Source organism: Natator depressus, chromosome 8 (assembly GCF_965152275.1).
Source record: "Natator depressus isolate rNatDep1 chromosome 8, rNatDep2.hap1, whole genome shotgun sequence".
NCBI lineage: Eukaryota > Metazoa > Chordata > Testudines > Cheloniidae > Natator > Natator depressus.
This window is the reverse complement of record NC_134241.1, coordinates 36,564,651-36,586,495: the sequence shown is the minus strand read 5'-3', so window position 1 is coordinate 36,586,495 and position 21,845 is coordinate 36,564,651. Positions and strand designations below refer to the sequence as shown.

The following is a 21,845-nucleotide window of genomic DNA, read 5'->3' as shown; positions in this document are numbered from 1 at the left end:
TAGCTCACAAAAGCTTATGCTCAAATAAATTGGTTAGTCTCTAAGGTGCCACAAGTACTCCTTTTCTTTTTGAGCATGCTCAGTTCGTGTAACCGTACAAAAAAGCCACGTTGATCAAATAAAAAAGGCTCTCCTCCCTGCCCCAAACCCATTTCTGCAAACACTGGTGTCTCGATCCCACTGGTGTAGTTGCTACCTCCTGTGCCCCTGCCTGGGCCTGATGTTGCCCTTTGCCCCCTTCTGCTAGCACTTCACTCCTGGGCTTAACTCCTCCACCCCCCCATCCCTGATTTTGCCCTTTAGCCCCTCTCCTAATCCTGCCTCCAGCTGCTTGACCCCCCTGACCAGTCAATTTTCTCCCTCTGCTCAGACCTGGCCACCCCCCTGCTCCGATGTGTCCCCTTTGCCCCTTTTAAACCCCTGTCAAAAGCAGTCAGCAGAATTTTACCGCTGATAAGGGCAGGGGGCAGGGCAGTGGCTTCAGCAGGTGCAGCGGAGCATGCTCACTACACCTCAGGAGCACATTCCGACGGGGAGCAATTTAATAGCTGCAGGGGCGGGAGCCCCAGCGCTGCCCACGCGGGGCAGTGCAATAAAGCCCCGGCTCTGGAGAGCCCCCGGCTGCCGAGGCAGCACCCGAGCTCCGCGGCGCTCGGGGCCCGGCCCTGACCGCGGCTCCCCGAGACCCCGCCGATCACAGGGGGTCGCTCGGGGCCCGTCCGGCCCCGCTGGAAGCTCCGCCCAGCGCGGCTCAGCCACCCCGCGTGAGCCGCCGCCACCACGCTCCAGTCCGGCGGCGGGGCCGGGCACTCAGCACCTCCCAGGCCACGCCCCAATTCGGAAGGGGCGGGGTCTCATGCCCGGCCGTGACGTGGCGATGGCGGAACTCTACGTGAAACCGGGTGAGGGCGCCGGGCCGGGCCGGGTCGGGCAAGCGGGGACGTTCCGCGACCCTGGCCTGGGGGAGGGGAAGTCCTGGGCCCTCCTGTCTGAGGCGGGGGAGCCCTGGCTCCTCCTCTTGTCATGGGGCCTGGGGAAAGCCCCGGCCCCCCCCTTCCTGTCCTGGGCCGGGGGGAAGCCCCAGCCCCCTCCCGCTCCCTTCTGTCTTGGGGCCGGGGGGGAGGAGGGGAAGCCCCGGCCCCCACTTCTGTCTTGGGGCTGCGGGGGAAGCCCTGGGGCTGGCCATTGTGTAGTGCTAGTAATTGGTGCCATTTATGTCTCCCCAGGAAACAAGGAGCGCGGCTGGAACGATCCCCCTCAGTTTTCCTATGGGCTGCAGCTCCAGTGTGGTGGCCCGAAGCGCCCCCCCCTCGCACGCAGGGTCCCCGGCCTGGCCCATGGAGCCCCCCAAGGTTTTTGCCCCATACATTGCCCTGCAGCCGGTGGGCCCATGCTGGGGGTGGCAAAGCCCACCAGGGATGCTGAGTTAAGCCCAGTCTCTAGCTCAAAGTCCCTTTCAGAGGGCTCTCTGCAGAGGAGGATTTCCCCCTTCTGTGCCCCCTAAGCACTGGTGTGGGGAATCAGTGCTAGCCTGCCCCGCTCCTCTGAGGCCTCGGGCTAAGGCTCGTCAGTGTCTCATGCTTTGCTGTAGCTCCTGTGGGACCTGCCTGTCTAGGGTCATGCAGATGTAACACTGACAGACCCCGGTCACCAGTGGGCAGGATCGAACTGAGGAGCTCTGGAGCTTAGTGCATGAGCCTCTACAGCAGGGGTGGTCAAAATTTTTGGTCCGAGGGCTACATCTGGGTATGGAAATTGTATGATGGACCATGAATGCTCATGAAATTGGGGTTGGGGTACAGGAGGGCATGAAGGCTCTGGCGGGGGGTGTGGGCTCTGGGGTGGGGCCAGAAATGAGGAGTTCAGGGTATGGGAGGGGGCTCCAGGCTGGGGCAGGGGGTTGGGGTGTGAGTAGGGGGGTTCCAGGTGGGGGTTCAGGCTCTGGGGTGGGGCTGGGGGTGAGGGGTTTGCGGTCCAGGAGGGTGCTTCGGGCTGGGATTGAGGGGTTTGGAGGGCGATCAGGGCGGGGGGTTGGGGCCTGGCAGGGAGGCAGGCTCTGGGCGGCGCTTACCTCAAGCAGCTCCTGGAAGCAGTGACATGTACCCCCTCCAGCTCCTACATGAAGGCGTGACCAGGTGGCTCTAGTCTGTGCGCTGCCCTGTCTGTAGGCACCTTCCCTGCAGCTCCCATTGGTCGCATTTCCTGGCCAATGGGAGCTGCAGGGGCGGTGCTTGAGGCAGGGGCAGTGCACTGAGCCCCCTGGCTGCCCCTAAACGTAGGAGCCGGAGGTGGGACATACTGCTGCTTCTGGGACCTGTGGCATGTGCGCCCAGAGCAGCTCCCAACCCCGCTCCCCGGCTGGAGCGCAGGAGCAGGGAAAGCCCCAGACCCTGCTCCTGACCAGGAGTTCAAGGGCCGGATTAAATTGGCTGGTGGGCCAGATGTGGCCCACGGGCTGTAGTTTGCCCACCCCTGCTCTACAGCATGAGCTAAAATCCAACTGGCTGTTAGCTCAGGCTGTAGAGCAGGCTCATTTTATCTCTCTCTTTAAGTAGTCTTGGTGCCACTAGATGGGACAGAGCACCACACCCAGAAGGTGTGTGGGTTACACAGAGACCAACCAGCACCTGAGGGAGGCTTTGGGGAAAACAAACAATCCTTTGCGCCCTGGATTTTGTTTCAACCCAGCTGTCAGTCATGTTATCTTCTGTACGAGGCAGCATGAGCCAGTGCTTACGGCTCGAGTCCCAGTCCTGTGCCTTAGGGTGTAGCCTGGTCTTACTTGTGTGTGGTGTGACCGCTTCCCCCAGCCTCTACAGCAGGGGTGGACAAACTTTTTGGTCTGAGGGCCAAATCTGGGCATAGAAATTGTATGGTGGGCCATGAATGCTCATGAAATTGGGGTTGGGGTGCAGGAGGGGGGTGATGGCTCTGGGGTGGGTCCAGAAATGAGGAGTTCAGGGTATGGGAGGGGGCTCCAGGTTGGGGCAGGGGGTTGGGGTGTTCCAACTGAGGGTTCAGGCTCTGGGGTGGGGCTGGGGATGAGGGCTTCCCTCCTATCCACTGGGGATAATGAGAGGTGGCTGCAGTATAATTCATTTGCTTTGAGAGCTGCAGACAGTGCTACTGATGTGGGTGGGTAATTCATCCTCCTAGGAAGGAATGCCTCACTAGATTTCGCTGCCCAAATCCAGCAGGAGGCCCGACCCCAGCCTGGGCGCTCATTACCTCCTTTCCCCTCTGGCTAACAGGCAACCCCCTAGCTTTGCTGGGTGACTTAGCATTTACAGGTATTTCCCTGAGGTCAGTTCTGCTCATGCCCTCCCAGTGAGGGACAGATTCACTCTGCACTCAGCACTGCTTTCCTCTGCCACCCCAAGGACAAGGTTGGGGAAGCGGGCACTTTATGCTGCCCTGCCCTCCCCTCATCTGCAGAGAAGGGAGGTGCTCGCTGTGATGTGACCACCTGCTTCTCAGAAGCTGGGCTGAGACCCCAACCCATGCCATGTAGGGCACCAGAGCAGCTATCACGTGGGAATGCCTGCTAGTCCCTGCTGACCTGGCCAGATCTCAGCTGGGGCCCTGAAGCTGGCAGGTCCATTCCCAGTGCCCTGAGACATCCAGCCCCCTGGTACGGCCAGTAGTACAAACAGTGGAAGGGGTTCTTCTGAACTGCAGCTCTTGGGATGTCTGCACTGTAGGGAAAAACCCATGGCACTGAGTCTGAGCCCAGGTCAACTGACTCAGGCTCGTAGTGTGAGAGGCTAATAACAGCAGTGTAGACATTCCCACTTGGGCTGGAGCCTCTACGCTGTTATTAGCCCCACACTGACGCAGGCTCTGACACTGGCTGCTGTGGGGTTTTCTTTGCAGTGTAGACGTACCCTCTGCTAACTAGGCTAGCTTGGCTTGTTGTGCTGGGCACAGTGAGTCCAGTGTTCTGCTCTGAATGCTTTCCACCTCAGGACGCCAGAGCTTGGAGCACAGCACCCTCACATGGTGGGCTGAGCAGGTGGGACTTTGGGTGGGTTGGACTGGACTATTACAGTGGCTGTTGACTGCATAATGTTTGTGTTTTCAGCCCCTACTCCAGCGAATTCTGCTCCTCCAGTGCTGCCAGTAGCCTTACCCTCAAAACCTGTGGGGCCGCCCCCTCTTGCTGTGGTCAGCCCTGCTCTGAGGCCAGACACCGTGAAGCAGGTTGCGAGCCTGGCTAAGGAGGAGTGCGAGGTGAATGTAGAGGATGTTCTAGCCCCTCTGAATGAGACTCTGAGCATGTGCAGGAATGCCGTGCAGGTGAGGATTGCTGCTGTGCCCAGTGGCATTGCCAGTGACTCTTTCCACAAAAACAACGAGGAGTCCGGTGGCACCTTAAAGACTAACAGATTTATTTGGGCATAAGCTTTCATGGGTAAAAAACCCACTTCTTCAGATGCATGGAATGAAAATTACAGATGCAGGCATAAATGTATATTGGCACATGAAGAGAAGGGAGTTACCTTACAAGTGAAGAACCAATGTTGAAGGCCAATTCAGGGAGGGTGGATGTGGTCCACGCCCAATAATTTATGAGGAGGTGTCAATACCAAGAGGGGGAAAATTGCTTTTGTAATGAGCCAGCCACTCCCAGTCCTTATTCAAGCCCAGATTGATGGTGTTAAGTTTGCAAATGAATTGTAGATCTGCAGTTTCCTCTTTCCACAGACACAGATGTCAAGCCCTGTACCCTGCTCTCTCTGCTGCTGATTGTCCTCCTCAGGGTGTGTGCAGCCAGGGAAGGGCCCATTGAATGGGGGTGTTTGTTCTCTGTGGCATTACAGGGGCCCGCCATTCCCAAGTTGTCCCTCTGCACCCTGCTGCCTGAGAGGAGGATGTGAAGGCTCAGCTCGCTGGGTGCGGGTGGTTCTGACCGGTCCCCTTCCCAGAGCTCTTCTCTACTTTAGCGCTAGCAGGGGGTGTGTGGTGGGGGCTCTGGCTCCAGGCTTTATGGTGGCAGCTCTTCACTAAGGCTCCTCTCTGGACTTCCAGAAACAGGTTTGTGATGACATCAGCAGACGCCTCGCTGTGTTTCGGGAGCTGTGGCTCCAGGGAAAGCTGTCTGCCCCTGTAAGGAAGAGGATGAATAACCTGGTGCAGGGTGAGAGGGGCAAAGGGGCGCCAGGGAGCTGTGACCCACTCTAGGGAGGGGGCCAACTTTGCATCTCCCAGGGGTTCTGCACTGCGGCCTACATGCATTCCTTTCCTGGCTCCCCATCTCCTCTCAGCACTCAGCGCTGCTTCCATGTCCCTCACCTGTCAGCATGAGGCCCATTTGTGCCCTGTCATGTCCCCCTCTGTCCGACTGTAGTGCTCCCATCCCTGTGGTATCTAGGCACAACTCTTCTCCCAGCTGGAATCCCAGTGGGTCCAGCGGCTGTGGATGGAGCTCATGCTCAGCTCAGAGCCTTTTTTACTCCCCCCATCCACCTGAGAGGTTCATGGGCCACTAACGGGGGCTGCTCTCTCCTTGCCTCCTAGAGCTCCAGCGGCGGCACTGGGATGTGGCTGATGAAATCCATCGCTCGCTCATGGTGGACCATGTCAATGAAGTCAGTCAATGGCTGGTGGGAATCAAACGGTTAATTGCTGAGGCAAGGAACTTGCCTCCTGGAGACTTGGTTGCAAATGATGAGCAGGGAGCTGGAGCTCAGCCAGCCAAAGAGGCCCTGTGAGCCATGGCAAAGCTGGGGGGAACTGAACTGCCCCCAGGCCCCACTGTGTGGGTGATGGAGGTGATGGAGCTCTTGGCCACTAGGAGCATTTCTCATTGCTGTAGCGGGAAAACAGCGAGACTCCTCCATCCCTGAGGAGTTTCTGGCTTCTCCCATGTCTCCCTGTCCTGCCTCTGAGTGTCCGATTCAGGATCGGCTCCGCACCAAGGAGAGGCTTTCTTACCACCAATCGATCTCGGGGCAACTTGCTGCATATAATGATACTGAATTAAAATTACTGTTCCAGTGTCCCATGCCTGTGTGCAAGCCCAGTGCCAGCCCTCAGCTGGAACCTGCTGTGAGCAGGCTCCAGGGCAGAACAAGACAGGGGAGAGAGCTGCAGCTGGTGTGGACATGTGGTAGATAGTGCTATTCTTTCCCAGGCGCATCAGGTGTGGGGATGGTGGAGCCCTGGGCTGTAATGACAGGTCAGTCAGATGCTGGGCCTGGAGATCGGCGCTCAGCCCTTCCCATGCCCAGAAGAGGAACTGGATGATGTTTTTTGGCCTAAGATTGATCAAAAATGCAGTTTTTGTCAACCCAAACAAGATTCCTTCCCCCCAGCCCAGTAGTTAGGGCATCAGCTGGGATGTAAGAGACTCAAGTTCAAATCCTTGCTCTGGAAAAGACCCAAAACAGCCTTTTTCAATTCACAGCAAATTCTGAAGTGTCAGTATTGGCTCAACCCAAACCCAATGTTTTTGAACCAGCAGTGCACTGACAATTCTGTTACTCGCTCAGCCCTGGTTGCAGTACACTTCCCCTGGCACCAGTCACCTTAGTGCCCAGGGGAGTTGCAGAAAGTTTGGGGCAGGCCTGGCCTTATTTCCCCTTTAGAACATAAGAACAGCCACAGTGGGTCAGCCAAGGGTTCAGTATCCTGTCTTCTGACAGTGGCCAATGCCAGGTGCTTCAGGGAGAATGAACAGAACAGGGCAGTTATCTAGTGATCCATCCCCTGTTGTCTACTCCCAGGATCTGGCAGTCAGAGGTTTAGGGACTCGCAGACAGGGGTTGCATCCCTGACCATCCTGGCTAATTGCCATTGATGGCCCTATCCTCCAGGAACGTAGCTAATTCTTTTTGAACCCAGTTTGGCCTTCACAGCATTCCCTGGCTACAAGTGCCACAGGTTGACTGTGTGTTGTGCAAAGTGAAGGGGTAAACAACACTTCCTTATTTACTTTTTCCACACCAGTCATGATTTTATAGACATCTATCATATCCCCCGTCATATCTTTTTTAAGATGAAATGTCCCAATCTTACTAATCTTGCCTCATACAAAAACTGTTCTATACCCCTAATAATTTTGTTGCCCTTCTCTGTACGTTTTCCAATTCTAATATATCCTTTTTAACATGGGGCAACCAGATCTGCACGCAGTATTCAAGATGTGGGCATACTATGGATTTATACAGGGGCATTATATTTTCTGTCTTATTATCTATCCTATTTCTAATGGCTCCTAACAGTCTGTTTGCTTTTTTGACTGCCACTGCATATGGAGTGGATGTTTTCAGAGAACTATCTACAATGACTCCCAAGATCTTTCTTGAATGGAGATAGCTAATCTAGACCAGTGGTTTTCAAACTGTGGGTTGTGACCCAGGTCAGCACTGCCAACCGGGCCGTTAAAAGTCCCGGCGGCAGTGCTGCCCGGCTAAAGCAGGGTAGTCCCTACCTGTTCTGACACCACGCTGCTCCCTGGAAGCAGTCAGCAGCAGGTCTGACTCCTAGGCTGGGGGGGCCATGGGGCTCCACACTCCCATTGGCTGGGAACAGACCAATGGAAGCCTGGGGGAGTGGGGGAAGGCAGTTCCTGTGGGTGAGAGCCATGTGGAGCTGATTGCACACCTCTGCCTAGGAGCTGGACCTGCTGCTGGCCTTAGCCCCTGCCCTGCTACGCCATGCCGCTGACTGGGAACCACCTGAGGTAACCCACACCCCAATCCCCTGCCCTGAGCCCCCCCAAACCTGGAGCCCCTTCCTGCACCCCAAACCCCTCATCCCTGGCCCCACCCAAGAGCCTGCACCCCCTGCCCCAGCCTAGAGCCCCCTCTCATGCCCTGAACCCGCACTCCAACCCTCTGCCCCAGCCCCAAACCCCTCGTCACCAGCTCTGTTGGGTCATGGGCATCAACAATTTTCTTCAACTGGGTTGCCAGAAAAAAAGTTTGAAAATCACTGATCTAGACACGACCATTTTATATGTATAGTTGGGATTATGTTTACCAATGTGCATTACTTTGCATTTATCAACATTGAATTTCATCTGCCATTTTGTTGCCCTGTCACCCAGTTTTGTGAGATTCCCTTTGTAGCTCTTCACAGTCTCCCTGGGACTTAATGATCTTTAGAAGTAAGGTGTGTCTCCATGCATTGCAATTGCAGCATGTTCTCCAGCATTCCCTTCTGCCAGCCCCACACTCCGCAGGACTAGTCCTGCCCTAGACCATCAACGTGCCTTTCCTAGAAACCCGCCCTTCACTGACCAGCTCATGCTTTTAGCGCCTGGGGTTCAAAACCAGCATTTGCCCCAGTCACTATCAAGCACCTGCCACCTTTCCTCAGTGTAGCTCTTCTCCCTCCTCTTGTACCTGAATCTGCAGTTGGGCTCAATTGCTGCTGCCCCCAATCAGTGTGGCAGGGGCAAGTGTGTGTGTGTGTGTGTGTGTGTGTGTAAAAAGTCAAAGCACCAGGCTTGGATCCTGTCACAGCAGCAGGAAAACATATCCAGCTCTGCAGGGGCCGGATAGCTGCTTGCCCTACTGGTGCAGTAGGGTGAGCAGCACAATGAGCTGGCCTGGCTGCCCTCGGCATCACCCCAGGGCCTGCCATTAGCTGGCCCTTCCCTCCCAGCCCACAAGGGGTCTAGGCCAGGCCCTGCCTCAGTTACCAACCAGCTCTGAGTTTGGGAAGGCAGCTTTGCTTTTTCAGCTGGCGAACTGCAGCTCCCCCACATCATCAGTCCCCTCCAGGAGGTGACCTAGCACTGCCCTCTTGTGGACATTAAGGGACATGCATCGGCAAGGCTACCACATTGACAGCAACCAGCACTAAGGAATCCAGCTGGTTTCTCTGAGCATAGAGACAATCTCACTCCAAACACCTGCTCAATCCCACGCTGTCCTGGCCCAGGCTGTGGGGCAGGAATTGCCCCCTGAGCCTCTGTGTAACACAGTCACTGCAGCTCAGCAAGGGCACGAGGGGGGAGAGGGTAACAACTCCCTTGCACTCTAAAGGGGACAGTGAGACAATGGCATGGGCTAGCCAGAGGCATCAAAACTCCCTCGCAGCCAGGAGCAGTGCTGGCTTGGGCATGAAGCCTGGGCATTCGGTCCTCAGCCCCTCATCTCCTGGAACCCGGGCGGCCAGACAGATCCGTAGCTGGCATCATTCAGGAGTACGCTGTGACTCCCAGCACTGCAAGTTTCGCAGGAGAGATATTCCAGGAGCTGAAGGCAGGTGCAGAGGGATAATGGGAAATTTGGGGTGGGCTGACAGTCCGTAGATTGATATGTCTACAGGCTGTTCCCTCTCACCCAGGACCGAGTGCCATGGATACAGGCAGGGTTTGCCAGCAGCTCCTGGAGCTCATTGAGTCCTGGAGCACTTGCTCCCACAGTGGATTCTGGCACCAGCCCGGGCTCATGGCTAGTAGCTCCCAGCTGGTGGGCCAGTGCAGGTTTGTAATTGCTGCTGCAGCTGTTAGAGGAGACAGTGGAGAAAGCCTTTTCTCCCTGTCCTACTCTAAGCGAGCACTGGGGTTTCTGGGCATACAGCTCATGGAGCTCAGATTGCACCCTCCCAGGGCAGCTGTCATGACAGCCAGCATGTCCCGCCCAGCCCCAGTGCTGCAACCACTCCTGGAGAGGCTGAGAGCCGTGAGACACAATTGGGGCTGCTTGGCCCATCACCCCTCCTCCTCCCACTCTGGGGAGGACACAGCTGACCCTGGCCTGGGGGGTTCTCCAATAGCTGATTATGCTGAAGAGCCTGGTTCTGTGCAAAGCTACAAATAAGCAGGAGCCTGGAATCAGTCTCCTCCTGACTGGACTCAAGCCAAGGAAAGCTCCCCCTTTCCCCGGGCACCATCCAATTTGCACCGCAGCTTTTAACCAAGCCGGATGGGCTCCCCTGGGGACACAGGCCCCCTTCCCCCGGTACCCCTCGACCAGTTCTAACCAAAGGCTCAGATCACCTGCATCTCTCACTCCTCTGGAGGTGAGGGAGGGCCAGTGACACCTGAACACTAGCTTCCCCCCAGCTCCAGCTACAAGGGAAAGGGCCATGGGGCAGAGACTTTACCCATGGACTTGGCAGGCTCTTGCCTAGCCCCGGCTGTGGGTTGGGAGTGAAGCACAGAAGACGCGCAGGGCGGAAGGGGATACAGGAAGGTTGTTTATTGCACAGCCTCAGAGCGAGCCCATGGCGTAGCCACTAGACACGCTCAGCGCAGGGAGCCCAGCCAGGCACCGCAGGGTTGGGGGACAGAGCAGCCGCTCATGCCAGCCCCCCACACCAGCCCCCACACCTGGGCTTCATTTCAGTAAAAAAAACTGAGAACAAATGCAACTGCAGAGAAACAGTGTTAAAACAGCGCCCCATCCACAGGCGGCAGCCGCGCCAGGGCCTCGCTCACCTCTGGGTCTTCAGGGAGGGAAGGGAGGCAGGAGCCCCAGGAAAGCAGCTTGCTGCCAGCTGGCCACATCGCTGGAAGCTCAGATATCCATGGCAAACTGATCGTCATCTGGGCAGGGGAAAGAAACAAGGTCTGCGTTAGAAGGACGGCACGTGGCAAGGGGGGCTCTGCAGGGATCGCTGTGGGGACATGATGCTGTTAACCAGGAGATCAGCTACTGCCAGTAGCAGCAGCACGGACGGGTGGATCAGAGCGCGGATCTGTCTTCCCCCAGCTGCGTTCCTGGGTCACGGCTCTGCACAGCTGACCTGCATTGGCCTCCAGATGTGGCCTCCCATCTCCCCTCCCCTCAGCCTGTTCCGGCTGCCAGCAATGGAGGAGTCCCAGGGCTGCCATTGCTGCAGTCTGAATTGACAGTGTGTGGGGCCCATGTGATGGGGCGGCTCAAGGGGAGCTGAGCAGAGCCCCAGGGAGAGCAGCAGCAACTCCCTGGGGAAGAAGGGGAGGGGGCAGAGACAGCAATTTGCAGTTCCCCTCCCATCCACAAAGGGTGCTCAATGCAGATGGTCACCCACCCAATCGTAGCAGAGTTCCCGAGGGGAGTAAACTATGTTTCCAGCCCTGCCATGCAGCTGCAGGAGGCAGCTGTGGTCCTGGCACTGATGCCCGCTGAGCCCAGTGGCAGCCCAAAGAGGGAGAGGCCAGTGGCTCCACGCACCCAGGACTGGTCTCCATCCTCTGGCATGGGGAACGAGCAGAGGACGGCAGGCAGGGGCTTGGCCTCCTCACTGCCCCCCAGACAGGACATGGACCAGCAGCAGAGGCAGATGGAACCAGAGAAGCTCTCCCCATCCCAGTGCTGGAAGGGGATGCTGCTCCCCCAGGGTGGGAGCTGCATTACCCCCCGCTCCCTCCACTTCAAGTCCTGCTTCAGGTGCCTTGAAACAGGCAGGACAAAGTCACTTGTGATGCACCAGGGGAGCCCCAAAGGGGGCAGCCCTTTTGCTCTGGGCTCTCAGGCCCCACGCGCCGCAGCAGGAGCGAAGGTGACGGGCGGTGTTCCGGGACTAGGGGTTGGGCACATGCGTCTTACCTGGGACCTCTTCCTCGGTCTCATTTTGTTCCTTAAGATCCTCCAGCTTGGAGTGCGCCGCGTGGGGGGGAGAGGTGATACCGGGGATGTGAGGGAGGTAGCAGGGGGGCGTCCTGGCAACGGGCGAGTTCTTACACTCCAGCAGGAATTTACGGTCATAGATTATCCTGGTACCTGTCAAACCCAGCAGGCAAATTAGCCCCCGGCACTCAGGTGCCCTCTTCCAAGAGATCTGCCCACCACAGTCTGCCCCGCAGGGAGCTCGGAAGTCTCTGCCAACCCCTCTCCAAGCCTGGAGCAGGCAAGATCAAGCCCAGACTTGTGCCAGCATCTCCTGTGTTGCTGAGCCATGTGACACCACGGCTGTCAGCCCAGGCAGAGCTGCTACTAGTAATTAACGTTAATTAGAACATAAGAGCAGCAATACCGGGCCAGATCATGGTCCACCTTGCCCAGTATCCTGCCTCTGACAGTGGCCCATACCAGAGCTTCAGGAGGAGTGTACAGAACAGGGCAATTATGGAGCAATCCACCCCAGCTTCTGGCAGTCAAAGGTTTAGGGTCACCTCAAGCACGGGGCTGCCTCCCTGACCAGCTTGGTAATAGCAACTGATGGAGCCATCCTCTAGGTTCAAAACAGAACTGGATTAGTTCCTGGTTATAGTTTTGGCCTTCACAACATCCCCTGGCAATGAGTTAGTCCACAGGTTAGTTGTGCCTTCTGTGAAGAAGTACTGCTCTTGTTTGCATTAAACCTGCTGCCTATTAATTTCATTGTGTAATCCCTACTTTCTGTATTGTGTGAAGAGGTAAATAACACTTCCCCATTCACTTCTCCCACCATTCCTGGTTTTATAGAGCTCTATCATATCCCCCTTAATTGTCTCTTTTCTAAGTCAAAGAGCCCTAATCTTCTTAGGTTTCCGAGTAGCAGCCGTGTTATTCTGTATCCGCAAAAAGAAAAGGAGGATGTGTGGCACCTTAGAGACTAACAAATTTATTTGAGCATAAGTTTTCGTGAGCTACAGCTCACTTCATCGGATGCATTCAGTGGAAGATGCAGTGGGGAGATTTATATACACAGAGAACATGAAACAATGGGTGTTACCATACACACTGTAAGGAGAGTGATCAGGTAAGGTGAGCTATTACCAGCAGGAGAGCGGGGCGTTCCATCTGGACCCATGGAAAAGAAGCCCTTGAGGAATTCCACCATGATTTCAACAATTTCCAACCCACCATCAACCTCAGCCTGGACCAGTCCACACAAGAGATCCACTTCCTGGACACTACAGTGCTAATAAGCGATGGTCACATAACCACCACCCTATACCGGAAACCTACTGACTTCTATGCCTACCTACATGCCTCCAGCTTTCATCCAGACCACACCAAACGATCCATTGTCCACAGCCAAGCTCTACGATACAACTGCATTTGCTCCAACCCCTCAGGCAGAGACAGACACCTAAAAGATCTCTATCAAGCATTCTTACAACTACAATACCCACCTGCTGAAGTGAAGAAACAGATTGACAGAGCCAGAAGAGTACCCAGAAGTTACCTACTACAGGACAGGCCCAACAAAGAAAATAACAGAACGCCACTAGCCATCACCTTTAGCCCCCAACTAAAACCTCTCCAGCGCATCATCAAGGATCTACAACCTATCCTGAAGGATGACCCATCACTCTCACAGATCTTGGGAGACAGGCCAGTCCTTGCCTACAGACAGCCCCCCAACCTGAAGCAAATACTCACCAGCAACCACACACCACACAACAGAAACACTAACCCAGGAACCTATCCTTGCAACAAAGCCCGTTACCAAATGTGTCCACATATCTATTCAGGAGACACCATCATAGGGCCTAATCACATCAGCTACACTATCAGAGGCTCATTCACCTGCACATCTACCAATGTGATATATGCCATCATGTGCCAGCAATGCCCCTCTGCTATGTACATTGGTCAAACTGGACAGTCTCTACGTAAAAGAATAAATGGACACAAATCAGATGTCAAGAATTAGAACATTCAAAAACCAGTCAGAGAACACTTCAATCGCTTTGGTCACTCGATTACAGACCTAAAAGTGGCGATTCTTCAACAAAAAAAACTTCAAAAACAGACTCCAATGAGAGACTGCTGAATTGGAATTGAATTGGAATTAATTTGCAGACTGGATACAATTAACTTAGGCTTGAATAAAGACTGGGAGTGGATGGGTCATTACACAAAGTAAAACTATTTCCCTATGTTTATTCCCCCCCCACACCCCCGCTCTCCTACTGGTAATAGCTCACTTTACCTGATCACTCTCCTTACAGTGTGGATGGTAACACCCATTGTTTCATGTTCTCTGTGTACATAAATCTCCCCACTTGTATTTTCCACTGAATGCATCCGATGAAGTGAGCTGTAGCTCATGAAAGCTTATGCTGAAATAAATTTGTTAGTCTCTAAGATGCCACAAGTACTCCTTTTCTAATCTTCTTAGTTGCTCCTTCTATTGAAGCCATTCCATACCCGTGATCATCTTTTTTGCCCTTCTCTAACCTTTTCCAGTTCCACTCTATTCTTTTTGAGCTGGGGCAGCGTTCGAAGTGTGGGCAGACCATCGGTTTATATAGTGGTATTATGAAAGTTCCTCACATTTTGTTAGGCTTTTTGGCCCCTGCTATGCACTGAGCGGAAGTTTTCAGAAAATGATCTATGGTGACTCCAGATCTTTTTTTTGGGTGGTAACAACTAATTCAAACCTCCTCATTGTGTATGTGTCTCATAGGGATTATGTGACATTTATTTGGCTCCTTTCAACATGAAGGACCCCAGAGCATTCCAGATACAGGGATCACTGTAGCCAGCACTGAATGCAGTTGTCTCTGGGGTATGTCACAGCAGCTGGTTAAGACCACCCAGCAAAATTACACAACAGTTTAGGGCTACAAGGATCCCAATGGAAATTGCAGTGGGAAATTAGGGAGGCAGAATGGGGCTGGGTCAAGCTACCATTCCACAGGGGGCTTTTCTGTTGCAGCCTTTTTACTATCCTCACCCCCAACCTTTCCCATTGGTGCTACTCCTGGGTCAGTTCTGCCAAAAGGTGTTACTGGCCAGCGGCGTTTTCACTGCCACCTGGTGCTGCTCTGAGCGTGGTTAGATGACCTGGTGGTTAAATGGCAGTGGCTGGTCTGTGCTAGCACCAGCGAAGCTGGGCCAGCAGTAGCAGGCTGGGGTAGACGCAGCCCTCGAGCACCAGGGGATCTGTAGTCACTGTATGCAGACAGGACACAGGTTTTACATCTCCTGCAAGGGATGGGGCCTTCAGCAGCACAGCGCCCCCTAGCATCAGCCTGGGGTGCCAATTGTCCAGGACAAAGTGGAAGTGCTGTCAGCTGTTCCCCAAATCCATTGCCAGCACCACTCCCGATTTCCCAGATGTTTCCCATCCCGACCCTGACCCTGCTGAGACCAGCCCCAGGCAGCCTGCCTGCATGCAGCAGCTGTATTTATGGGACCTACCCACATGTCACACAGATTCACCTGCCAGCCCCCTCCAGCACAGGAGGGGATCCGGGTGAGCTCTGGGAGGGCACAAGAGATTCTGCCTGAGTAGGGCAATGCTGCCAGGGATCCCTTCCTCCCAGCTGGCAACATGAGCTCACCCAGCCACGTGACCCTTCAGCCACCAACTGCTGACACCCAGCCACTCTCCCTCCTCCCCCTAGTAATCCAGCCTAGCAACAGGTGGCAGGGAGAATGCTCCAGGTAACACAGGCTCTGCAAGGGGGAGGGAACAGCAGAGCAGAGGCTGGCGGGGAGAGCCCAGAAATCCCGGCACTGCTGAGCACAGGCTGCAGCCTTTGGAGCAGAGCAAACATATCACGTAACCCAGTGCAGGCAGCTTGGAGCAGCTGACCTTGACCTCGGTGCCAGCACCTGCTGCAGCTCCCACCCCACCTGAGATAAGACTTATCGTGAGCCAGCGCTGGCAGGATGGACTTGTGCAGTTTAACTGAAAGGCACCCTGCATGTGGATAAAGGCATGCAGCCCAGCGGGCCAAGGGAAGCGCCAGACACAAGGACAAGTGTGGACGGCTTTCTAAAAATAGAGACATGCTGGTGAGGCCAGAAGGGTCACTTTCACCAGAGTCCCAGAGAGCCCCGAGGCAGGAGTCTGCCTTGCCCACAGACACATCTGGCAGAGCACCCCTCCCAGTGGGAACAGCCCAGCTCCTACCCACACCCCACCCAGATCTTTTCTGAGGATTTTGTCCTGCTGCTTATCAGACAGGTACCTAAGAGTCTCCCACGACAGAGCAACAGCAGCAAAAACCCCACTCGGCTCCCTGGAGCTTCTGGCTCTTCTCCCTTTTCAGGGTCTGAGCAGTGCTGCTCAGGGGAAGGATTTCAGAGGGGTGGTGTGGGGCTGTGAGGGTCCCTGTGTTTAGCTGGCAAAGCTCCATCACACCGGAAGGTTTTGCAGAGGATGCTCACGCTGTGGCAGCTCCCCAATGACAGAACCAGGGACCCACTCACTGACTCAGAGGTCACTCTGCGATAGCAACTATGAAACGGGAGCCAACAGTCCCCCAGCACCAATGGGTGACGTGGTCATTCATTCACATTACTGAGGCTGCCTGAGAGCACACCAGTCTCCCCCGCTGCAGCTTGCTCTGAAGGAAACACCTTCGGCCAAGAACACAGCAGCAAAGGAATCTCAGACCCTCCGCTCCTAGAGCTTGTGTCTACACATGGAGCCACTGGGCTAACCTCGACAGGAACAAAACCCTCTTACTCCAACACCCACACAGGGAGGTACTCAGGAACGTTCCTTACTAGGTCCATGTGTGGACAAACCCTGGGAGAAAGGGGAAAACCTGGAGGCAAGGATGCTCTGGCCTGTTTGAGGAGCTAGGCCATGCAGAGTGCAGCAGGGACTGCACCTGCGCAATGTTCTAGATCAGTGATTCTCAAGCTATTTACCATTGTGTCCCCACATGTATGGCCCTGAGGAGGTCACATGGGCTGCAGCTGTGCGCTGACTGGGCCCCGCAGGTTGCTCTAGATCATCTCTGTCCAACCTCACACTTCCAACTTTGAATTTAAATCCCTCGTGCTGCCTCTACCCCAAGCTTTTCCTTAAACTCTCCCCTGGGTCCTAACCCCATTGGCAGGGCTAGTGGGGACAGGACACTGGTGTTTTAACCACCGCATCAGCTAACCCTGCTCAGAGCAGGGTTTGATACCAGTCATAAAGCTGCTGGCAGCCGCCCAGGCCCTGCCTGCCCTAAAGCGCCCCCTGCTACAACAGCAGAGGGTGCAGCAGGAAGAAGTCCCGCAGGACACAGCCCTAGCATCTGAGTAGTGCAAGTAACAGCCCTGCTTTGGAAGTGTGTCCACGGTAATGTTACAAATCTAACAACCTAGGAGGCAACAAGGGAACCCTTCTGGTTCTCAGGGCCAGGGGCTCCCCGGGGCCCGCACAGCTGCAGGGGTGTGGCCCCGACAGAGTTTTCAGGAAGCCTTTGTTTGGTGTCTCTCCTCACAGGCTCCTGTGCATTCACGTGGCATCGATGCAGGGTTTGCAACTCCCAAGCGGAGTATGCGGAGCTCAGCCCGCGACCCAGCCCAGCACTTCCACAGCCCTTGTTATTATGAGGTGTATTGTGGGAGCCACACAGCCCCCCTGGGCCTTGGCCGCTCCATGCAGGTGGTCAAGGAATCGGGCAGTTTTGGATTAAACACCGTGCAGAGCCTGGTGCCTCTTATGCTAACTCCCTTGCACCTCCCCGGGGGCGCCTCTTCCTCCCTGGCATGAGCCATGTGGGGCGGGGGCCAAATCCTTTCGGTCGCAGGGGAAAACCGAGATCCCGTCCAGGCGAAGGCGAAACCCGCTCAAACCCTCCTGGGGCCCAGCCAGCCAAGGGCAGTTCCAGCTCGAAGAGGCTTTTCGGACACTGGGGACGTGTGAAGGGGCTTGAGTCGCCCCGATCCGCTCCGAGTGCGCAGCGCCGGGCGCCCCAGTGAGCTCAGCCCAGGTGCGGCCGGACGGGTCCCCCCGCCGTTACAGAACCGGGTCTGAGTCGCTGGACTGCGCCCCCCCCCCCAAACCGGAGAGGCTCGGGGCAGCGGCCGGAGATCGGGGCAGCCCCATTCGCCCTCCCGCGGGAAGGAGGGCACCGGACCCGCTGCCTGGGAGCTTGGCGGGACACGGGAGGCCGCTCCCCAGGGATCCAGGAAGGCCCAGGCCGTCTCCGCGCGGGGGAGTCGGGGTTGCAGCCGCAACAGGGGCCACTGGGCGGAGGTTCACCCTGGACCGGCTGCAGGCAGAGGCTAGGGTGGTGCTGAGCCCAGGGGCTGCTCGGGGAGCGGACTCTGCTGCGGCCCGGCCTTACCCCCAGGGGTGGTGGAGTAGAGGGTCCCGCCGGGGGTGCAGCTGTAGCCGTCTGGGGAGCCCTGGTCTCGGCCGCCCGGAATGGGGCAGGAGCTCGTGGTGCTCGCAGCGGCCATGGAGCCCGATCGGTATCCGCGGGGCACAGCGACACGTGCAGGCCTGGGGCGGGGCCAGGCGGGGTGGGGTCCTTCCCTCCCCGAGGCAGGCGGGGCTGCTCCTTCCCCGATGCAAGCAGGTCAGTGCCCGGCCAGCGCACAGGCTCCTGTCCAGCCTGGGGACGGGACTGCGGCGGGGCGCTGGACTTAGCCTGGCTCTGACCCGGGATCCCTGCCGCTTACATGGAGCAAACAGGCGGCCCCGCGTTAGAAAGGAGCCGAACATTGAGAGGTGCCCAGGAATCACCCCAGGAGGTGGGACTCAAACGCCAGCCTCCCCCTCTGCTACCTGCTGGGCTCCTCCAGGAAGCGATAAGGTCCCTCCCCCGAACCACAGAAACTGGCTGGTGCTTACTAGACCGGAACCAGGGAAACCCATTTGAACATGTTTCTGCAAAGCAGCCGCGGGCATGCGGCTGCCCCCTCCTGCCGGGGTGGGCAGGGCCTCAGAGAGCCTTGGTGTCAGGACAGGACATCACTGTTGCTGCTGGCAAACGCCTTTCTAGAGGAATCAAGAAGCTAGGGATCGATTAAACTTAAGGAAATATTTCTACCTAGACCCTGGATCCCAGTGAGCCCCAGTAAAAAGCCATCCGCTCCGTGGGGCAGGGCTCCATCTTAACAAGCTATAGGGGAATCGGTTTGCCAGATTCTCCTCCACAAAACCGCTTTAAGCTCCTTCTGGGGCAAATAAAGACCTCCAGACACAGTCAGTGGCAGATCAACCATGCAAGGCCTAGCGGTCCGCTTTGGGAGGAAGATCAATGATTCAGAAATTGAGAGTTCCCAAGGGAAGCAGGCAGTTGTAGAGGAATAAAAAGGTAGGATCTCCTGGGGACAGCAAAGCTTTGACTCAAGTAGGTCCAGTTTAGGTTTAATCCATCCTGGCCCACACACAAATATGTCAAATTCATGTGTTGAAATCTTGAAAAATTGCAAAGGTGTCATTTCTCTTTGCAGTCTCAGTTTTGCAGGGCCCTGTACAAAGTGCCAGCATGCAGACCCTCAGGCAGCCTTATGCAATCCCCACAGCAGAGCGAGGGTGTGCCTGGGAAACTGGCAGCCAAGCAGGCTGGGATGAGCATTTTTGAGTTTTGGCAGTTCAGAGTGCTTGTTCCTCCCTACTTGTGTGTGTTTTGTGGCAAAAGGCTAGGCACTTCTAGGGCTGCTGTTTTCCCATGGCCAAACAGCATTCCATTACTCCCAGTTCAGAAATAATTCTCAAGCTCCACTGAAGTGAAGTTTTGTCATTGACTTGAATGGAGAGTTAGTATTTCACCCTCAGAAGGCAGACATTTCTGACCCATCTTCCTCTTCTTGTGCTCTATGATCAGGGATGGATTTTCCACCTATGGGAATGACTGGTCTGTCTCCTTGGTCTGGGGGAGGTGGTCTTGGGCAAAGAAAAGTGGTAGGCCTCAGTTCCCAATCCCTGTACATTGTACCATGCTGCTCACAGGGGTGGTGCTATATTGAACATCAATATAACTACTGCTGTCCCATAGCACTTTTTTTTGGGGGGGGGGGTCCCCCCCAAGAGCAATCAGATTTCAAAACACCTTGGGTCTTCTTATAGATTCCCCCACTATTAAACATTGTCCCACTGCCTTGAGTTTATATAAAAATAGCAAAGGGAGTTTAGCTATTAAACTTGTTCTATGTACCACATGTTCATGGGACACCAAGTTCTTGGTATCTTTTCCATTGTGGGCCTGATGCAGGCTTCAAGAGCATTAGAATGACCACAGACTGAGACACCATGAAAGATCTCTACTTCAGGGCAACCCCATGACCATCACATTTTATTGACTTCCACTGGGTACCAGTCAGAACATAATTTGCTTCCCAATGTTTTGTTGGAGATGTTAATAGTTACATTTGCTAAGAATTTGCAAAGTACAGGTAACTGTACAAATCTGAGTTTTGTTTCACATATTCCTCACTGAATAACTCTGTAATCCTGGTTTTGTAGTTTGTCACACCTTTTCCCCCCCCCAGTTTATGCAGCATCCAACTTCCAACTATAAGCTCTTCAGAGCAAAGCTTCTTTACTTGTTTCTGGGAAGCATCTAGAGTGCTTTTGGAAGCTCCAATATTCAGGAAGTATTAATACAACAATACAAATTTTTACCCTGTGCAAAAAACTCTGGAACTCGATGTCATTTTAATTGGGTTAATATGCTATTGTAAACAGAACATCTGCTCTGCTGTAAAGGGGGTAAATTGTTAGGGAAAGAAATAGCATCTACAATGAAATGTGTTCTCATGTAGGGACATTTATGTTCCATTCTTAAATATTAGTGGAATACCTCAGTATGTTCAAAAGGTTACTGAGATTTGATCACCTACTAGTTCTTGGATACTATTTCTGCACTTTATGTTTTCAAAAACATTTTAAAAAGTGACCAGGCAAAAACATGCCACCACATGGTTTGCAAGGAGTGAACTCTTGGCAAATCGTCACTGAATCTTTTCTTCCGGTTGCTGCTTCCTCAGGCTTTTCCGGGAAAAACTGTATTTCTGCATATAGGGAATTGGCAGGAGGGGTGGCAAGATGGGGGAAATCTGTCTATATTCAGACTTTTGCCTTTGAGACTGTAAAGAAGTGATCCATGACACTGGGTACCCATTTGTGTAGTGTAGTTACTGGCTCGAGAAGTGGATCAGATCTTCACATTATAATTAGTGTGTCATTACTGAGCAAGAGTAAAGTATGATTTTAAGGCAAAAGCGTGACATTTCCAACCTGGAATGATATTCAAAGGAGCTTGCAAAACCTGTTCTGACTCTCAGAAATGTGATGATAAACTCTGATCACATTTAAAGGGACACAAATAATTTAAGATCAAATATTGGCCGACGTTATGACTGATAGTGAAATATTCTCTGGTTTCCAGATATCTGTTTTCAGAAATCTACCTGTCACCAAGATATGTATTAGATCAGTGGTTTTCAACCTGTGGTCCATGGACCACTGGAGGTCCACGGACCACTGGAGGTCCACAGATTATGTTTAAGGGGTCCAGGGAAGGTTGTTGTTACCATAGTACAGTGGTTTTCAACCTGTGGTCTGCAGATGCCTGGGGGTCCACAGACTATGTCTAAGATGTTTAAAGAGGTCTGCACCTCCATTTGAAATTTTTTAGGGGTCTGCAAATGAAAACACGGTATTAGATGAAGAGACCCTTTGGTGTGTAGGAGCTACCCAGTGTTGTGTGTTCTCCTGCTGTCGTCTTTGGCTATTAGGATGTCAAGTTAAAGCATATTCCCAGACCCAGAGCTGTACCTGATATAGCCGACACACCAGTAAAAAATCCAAACAATTAAAACAGGACAGCCACACTGGCTTGCGTGTATTAGATGGATAGCTGTGTTACTCTGTATCCACAAAAACAACGAGGAGTCTGGAGGCACCTTAAAGACTAACAAATGTATTTGGCAATAAGCTTACGTGGGTAAAAACCCCACTCTTCAGATCAAGAAGTGGGTTTTTTACTCACATAAGCTTATGGCCAAATAAATTTGTTAGTCTTTAAGGTGCCACCGGACTCCTCATTTTTACTGGCTTGCATGATATTAAAAATGCAACAATATGAATATTCACCAACCAGAAAAAGACAAAGCTAAGAGGAAGCAAAAGTATTTTCAAAGTTTTGAGAGGCTGTTACAAATGACAGTGATCCTCCCCGACCATCCTGCTTGAGTAGCTGACTGCGTCACTAAAGCAGTTCACCAAGTAACTGTAGCCATCCTGATAGCAAGATGTGGCCCTCCACCAAAATCCACACCACAACCTATAAA

The 21,845-nt window shown here is 54.2% G+C and overlaps 2 protein-coding genes across 5 annotated transcripts; one reads left to right on the top strand and one right to left on the bottom strand.

The window, feature by feature from the left end:
* Nucleotides 1-804: 804 nt before the first annotated feature.
* On the top strand, nucleotides 805-7,934 carry SRA1 (steroid receptor RNA activator 1). Of its 3 annotated transcripts, none has more exons than XM_074960766.1 (5): nucleotides 805-902; nucleotides 1,227-1,352; nucleotides 4,082-4,230; nucleotides 5,029-5,137; nucleotides 5,518-7,934. In XM_074960766.1, the coding sequence occupies exons 1-5, from the start codon at nucleotides 857-859 to the stop codon at nucleotides 5,709-5,711; spliced, it is 624 nt and encodes a 207-aa protein (XP_074816867.1). In that variant the 5' UTR covers nucleotides 805-856; the 3' UTR covers nucleotides 5,712-7,934. The 3 variants fall into 3 exon arrangements, with proteins under 3 accessions (XP_074816867.1, XP_074816865.1, XP_074816868.1); XM_074960764.1 differs by having other exon boundaries at nucleotides 4,082-4,296; nucleotides 5,518-7,925; XM_074960767.1 differs by lacking the exon at nucleotides 1,227-1,352 and having other exon boundaries at nucleotides 820-902; nucleotides 4,082-4,296; nucleotides 5,518-7,924.
* EIF4EBP3 (eukaryotic translation initiation factor 4E binding protein 3) lies at nucleotides 4,372-18,049 on the bottom strand. 2 transcript variants are annotated; one of them, XM_074960770.1, is made up of 4 exons: nucleotides 17,891-18,049; nucleotides 11,487-11,660; nucleotides 10,394-10,501; nucleotides 4,372-5,104 (listed from the first exon to the last, which is right to left on the bottom strand). In XM_074960770.1, exons 1-3 carry the CDS (start codon nucleotides 18,003-18,005, stop codon nucleotides 10,473-10,475), a joined length of 318 nt encoding a protein of 105 aa, XP_074816871.1. In that variant the 5' UTR covers nucleotides 18,006-18,049; the 3' UTR covers nucleotides 4,372-5,104; nucleotides 10,394-10,472. The 2 variants fall into 2 exon arrangements, with proteins under 2 accessions (XP_074816871.1, XP_074816872.1); XM_074960771.1 differs by lacking the exon at nucleotides 4,372-5,104 and adding an exon at nucleotides 5,929-6,257.
* Between the last annotated feature and the right edge of the window lie 3,796 nt (nucleotides 18,050-21,845).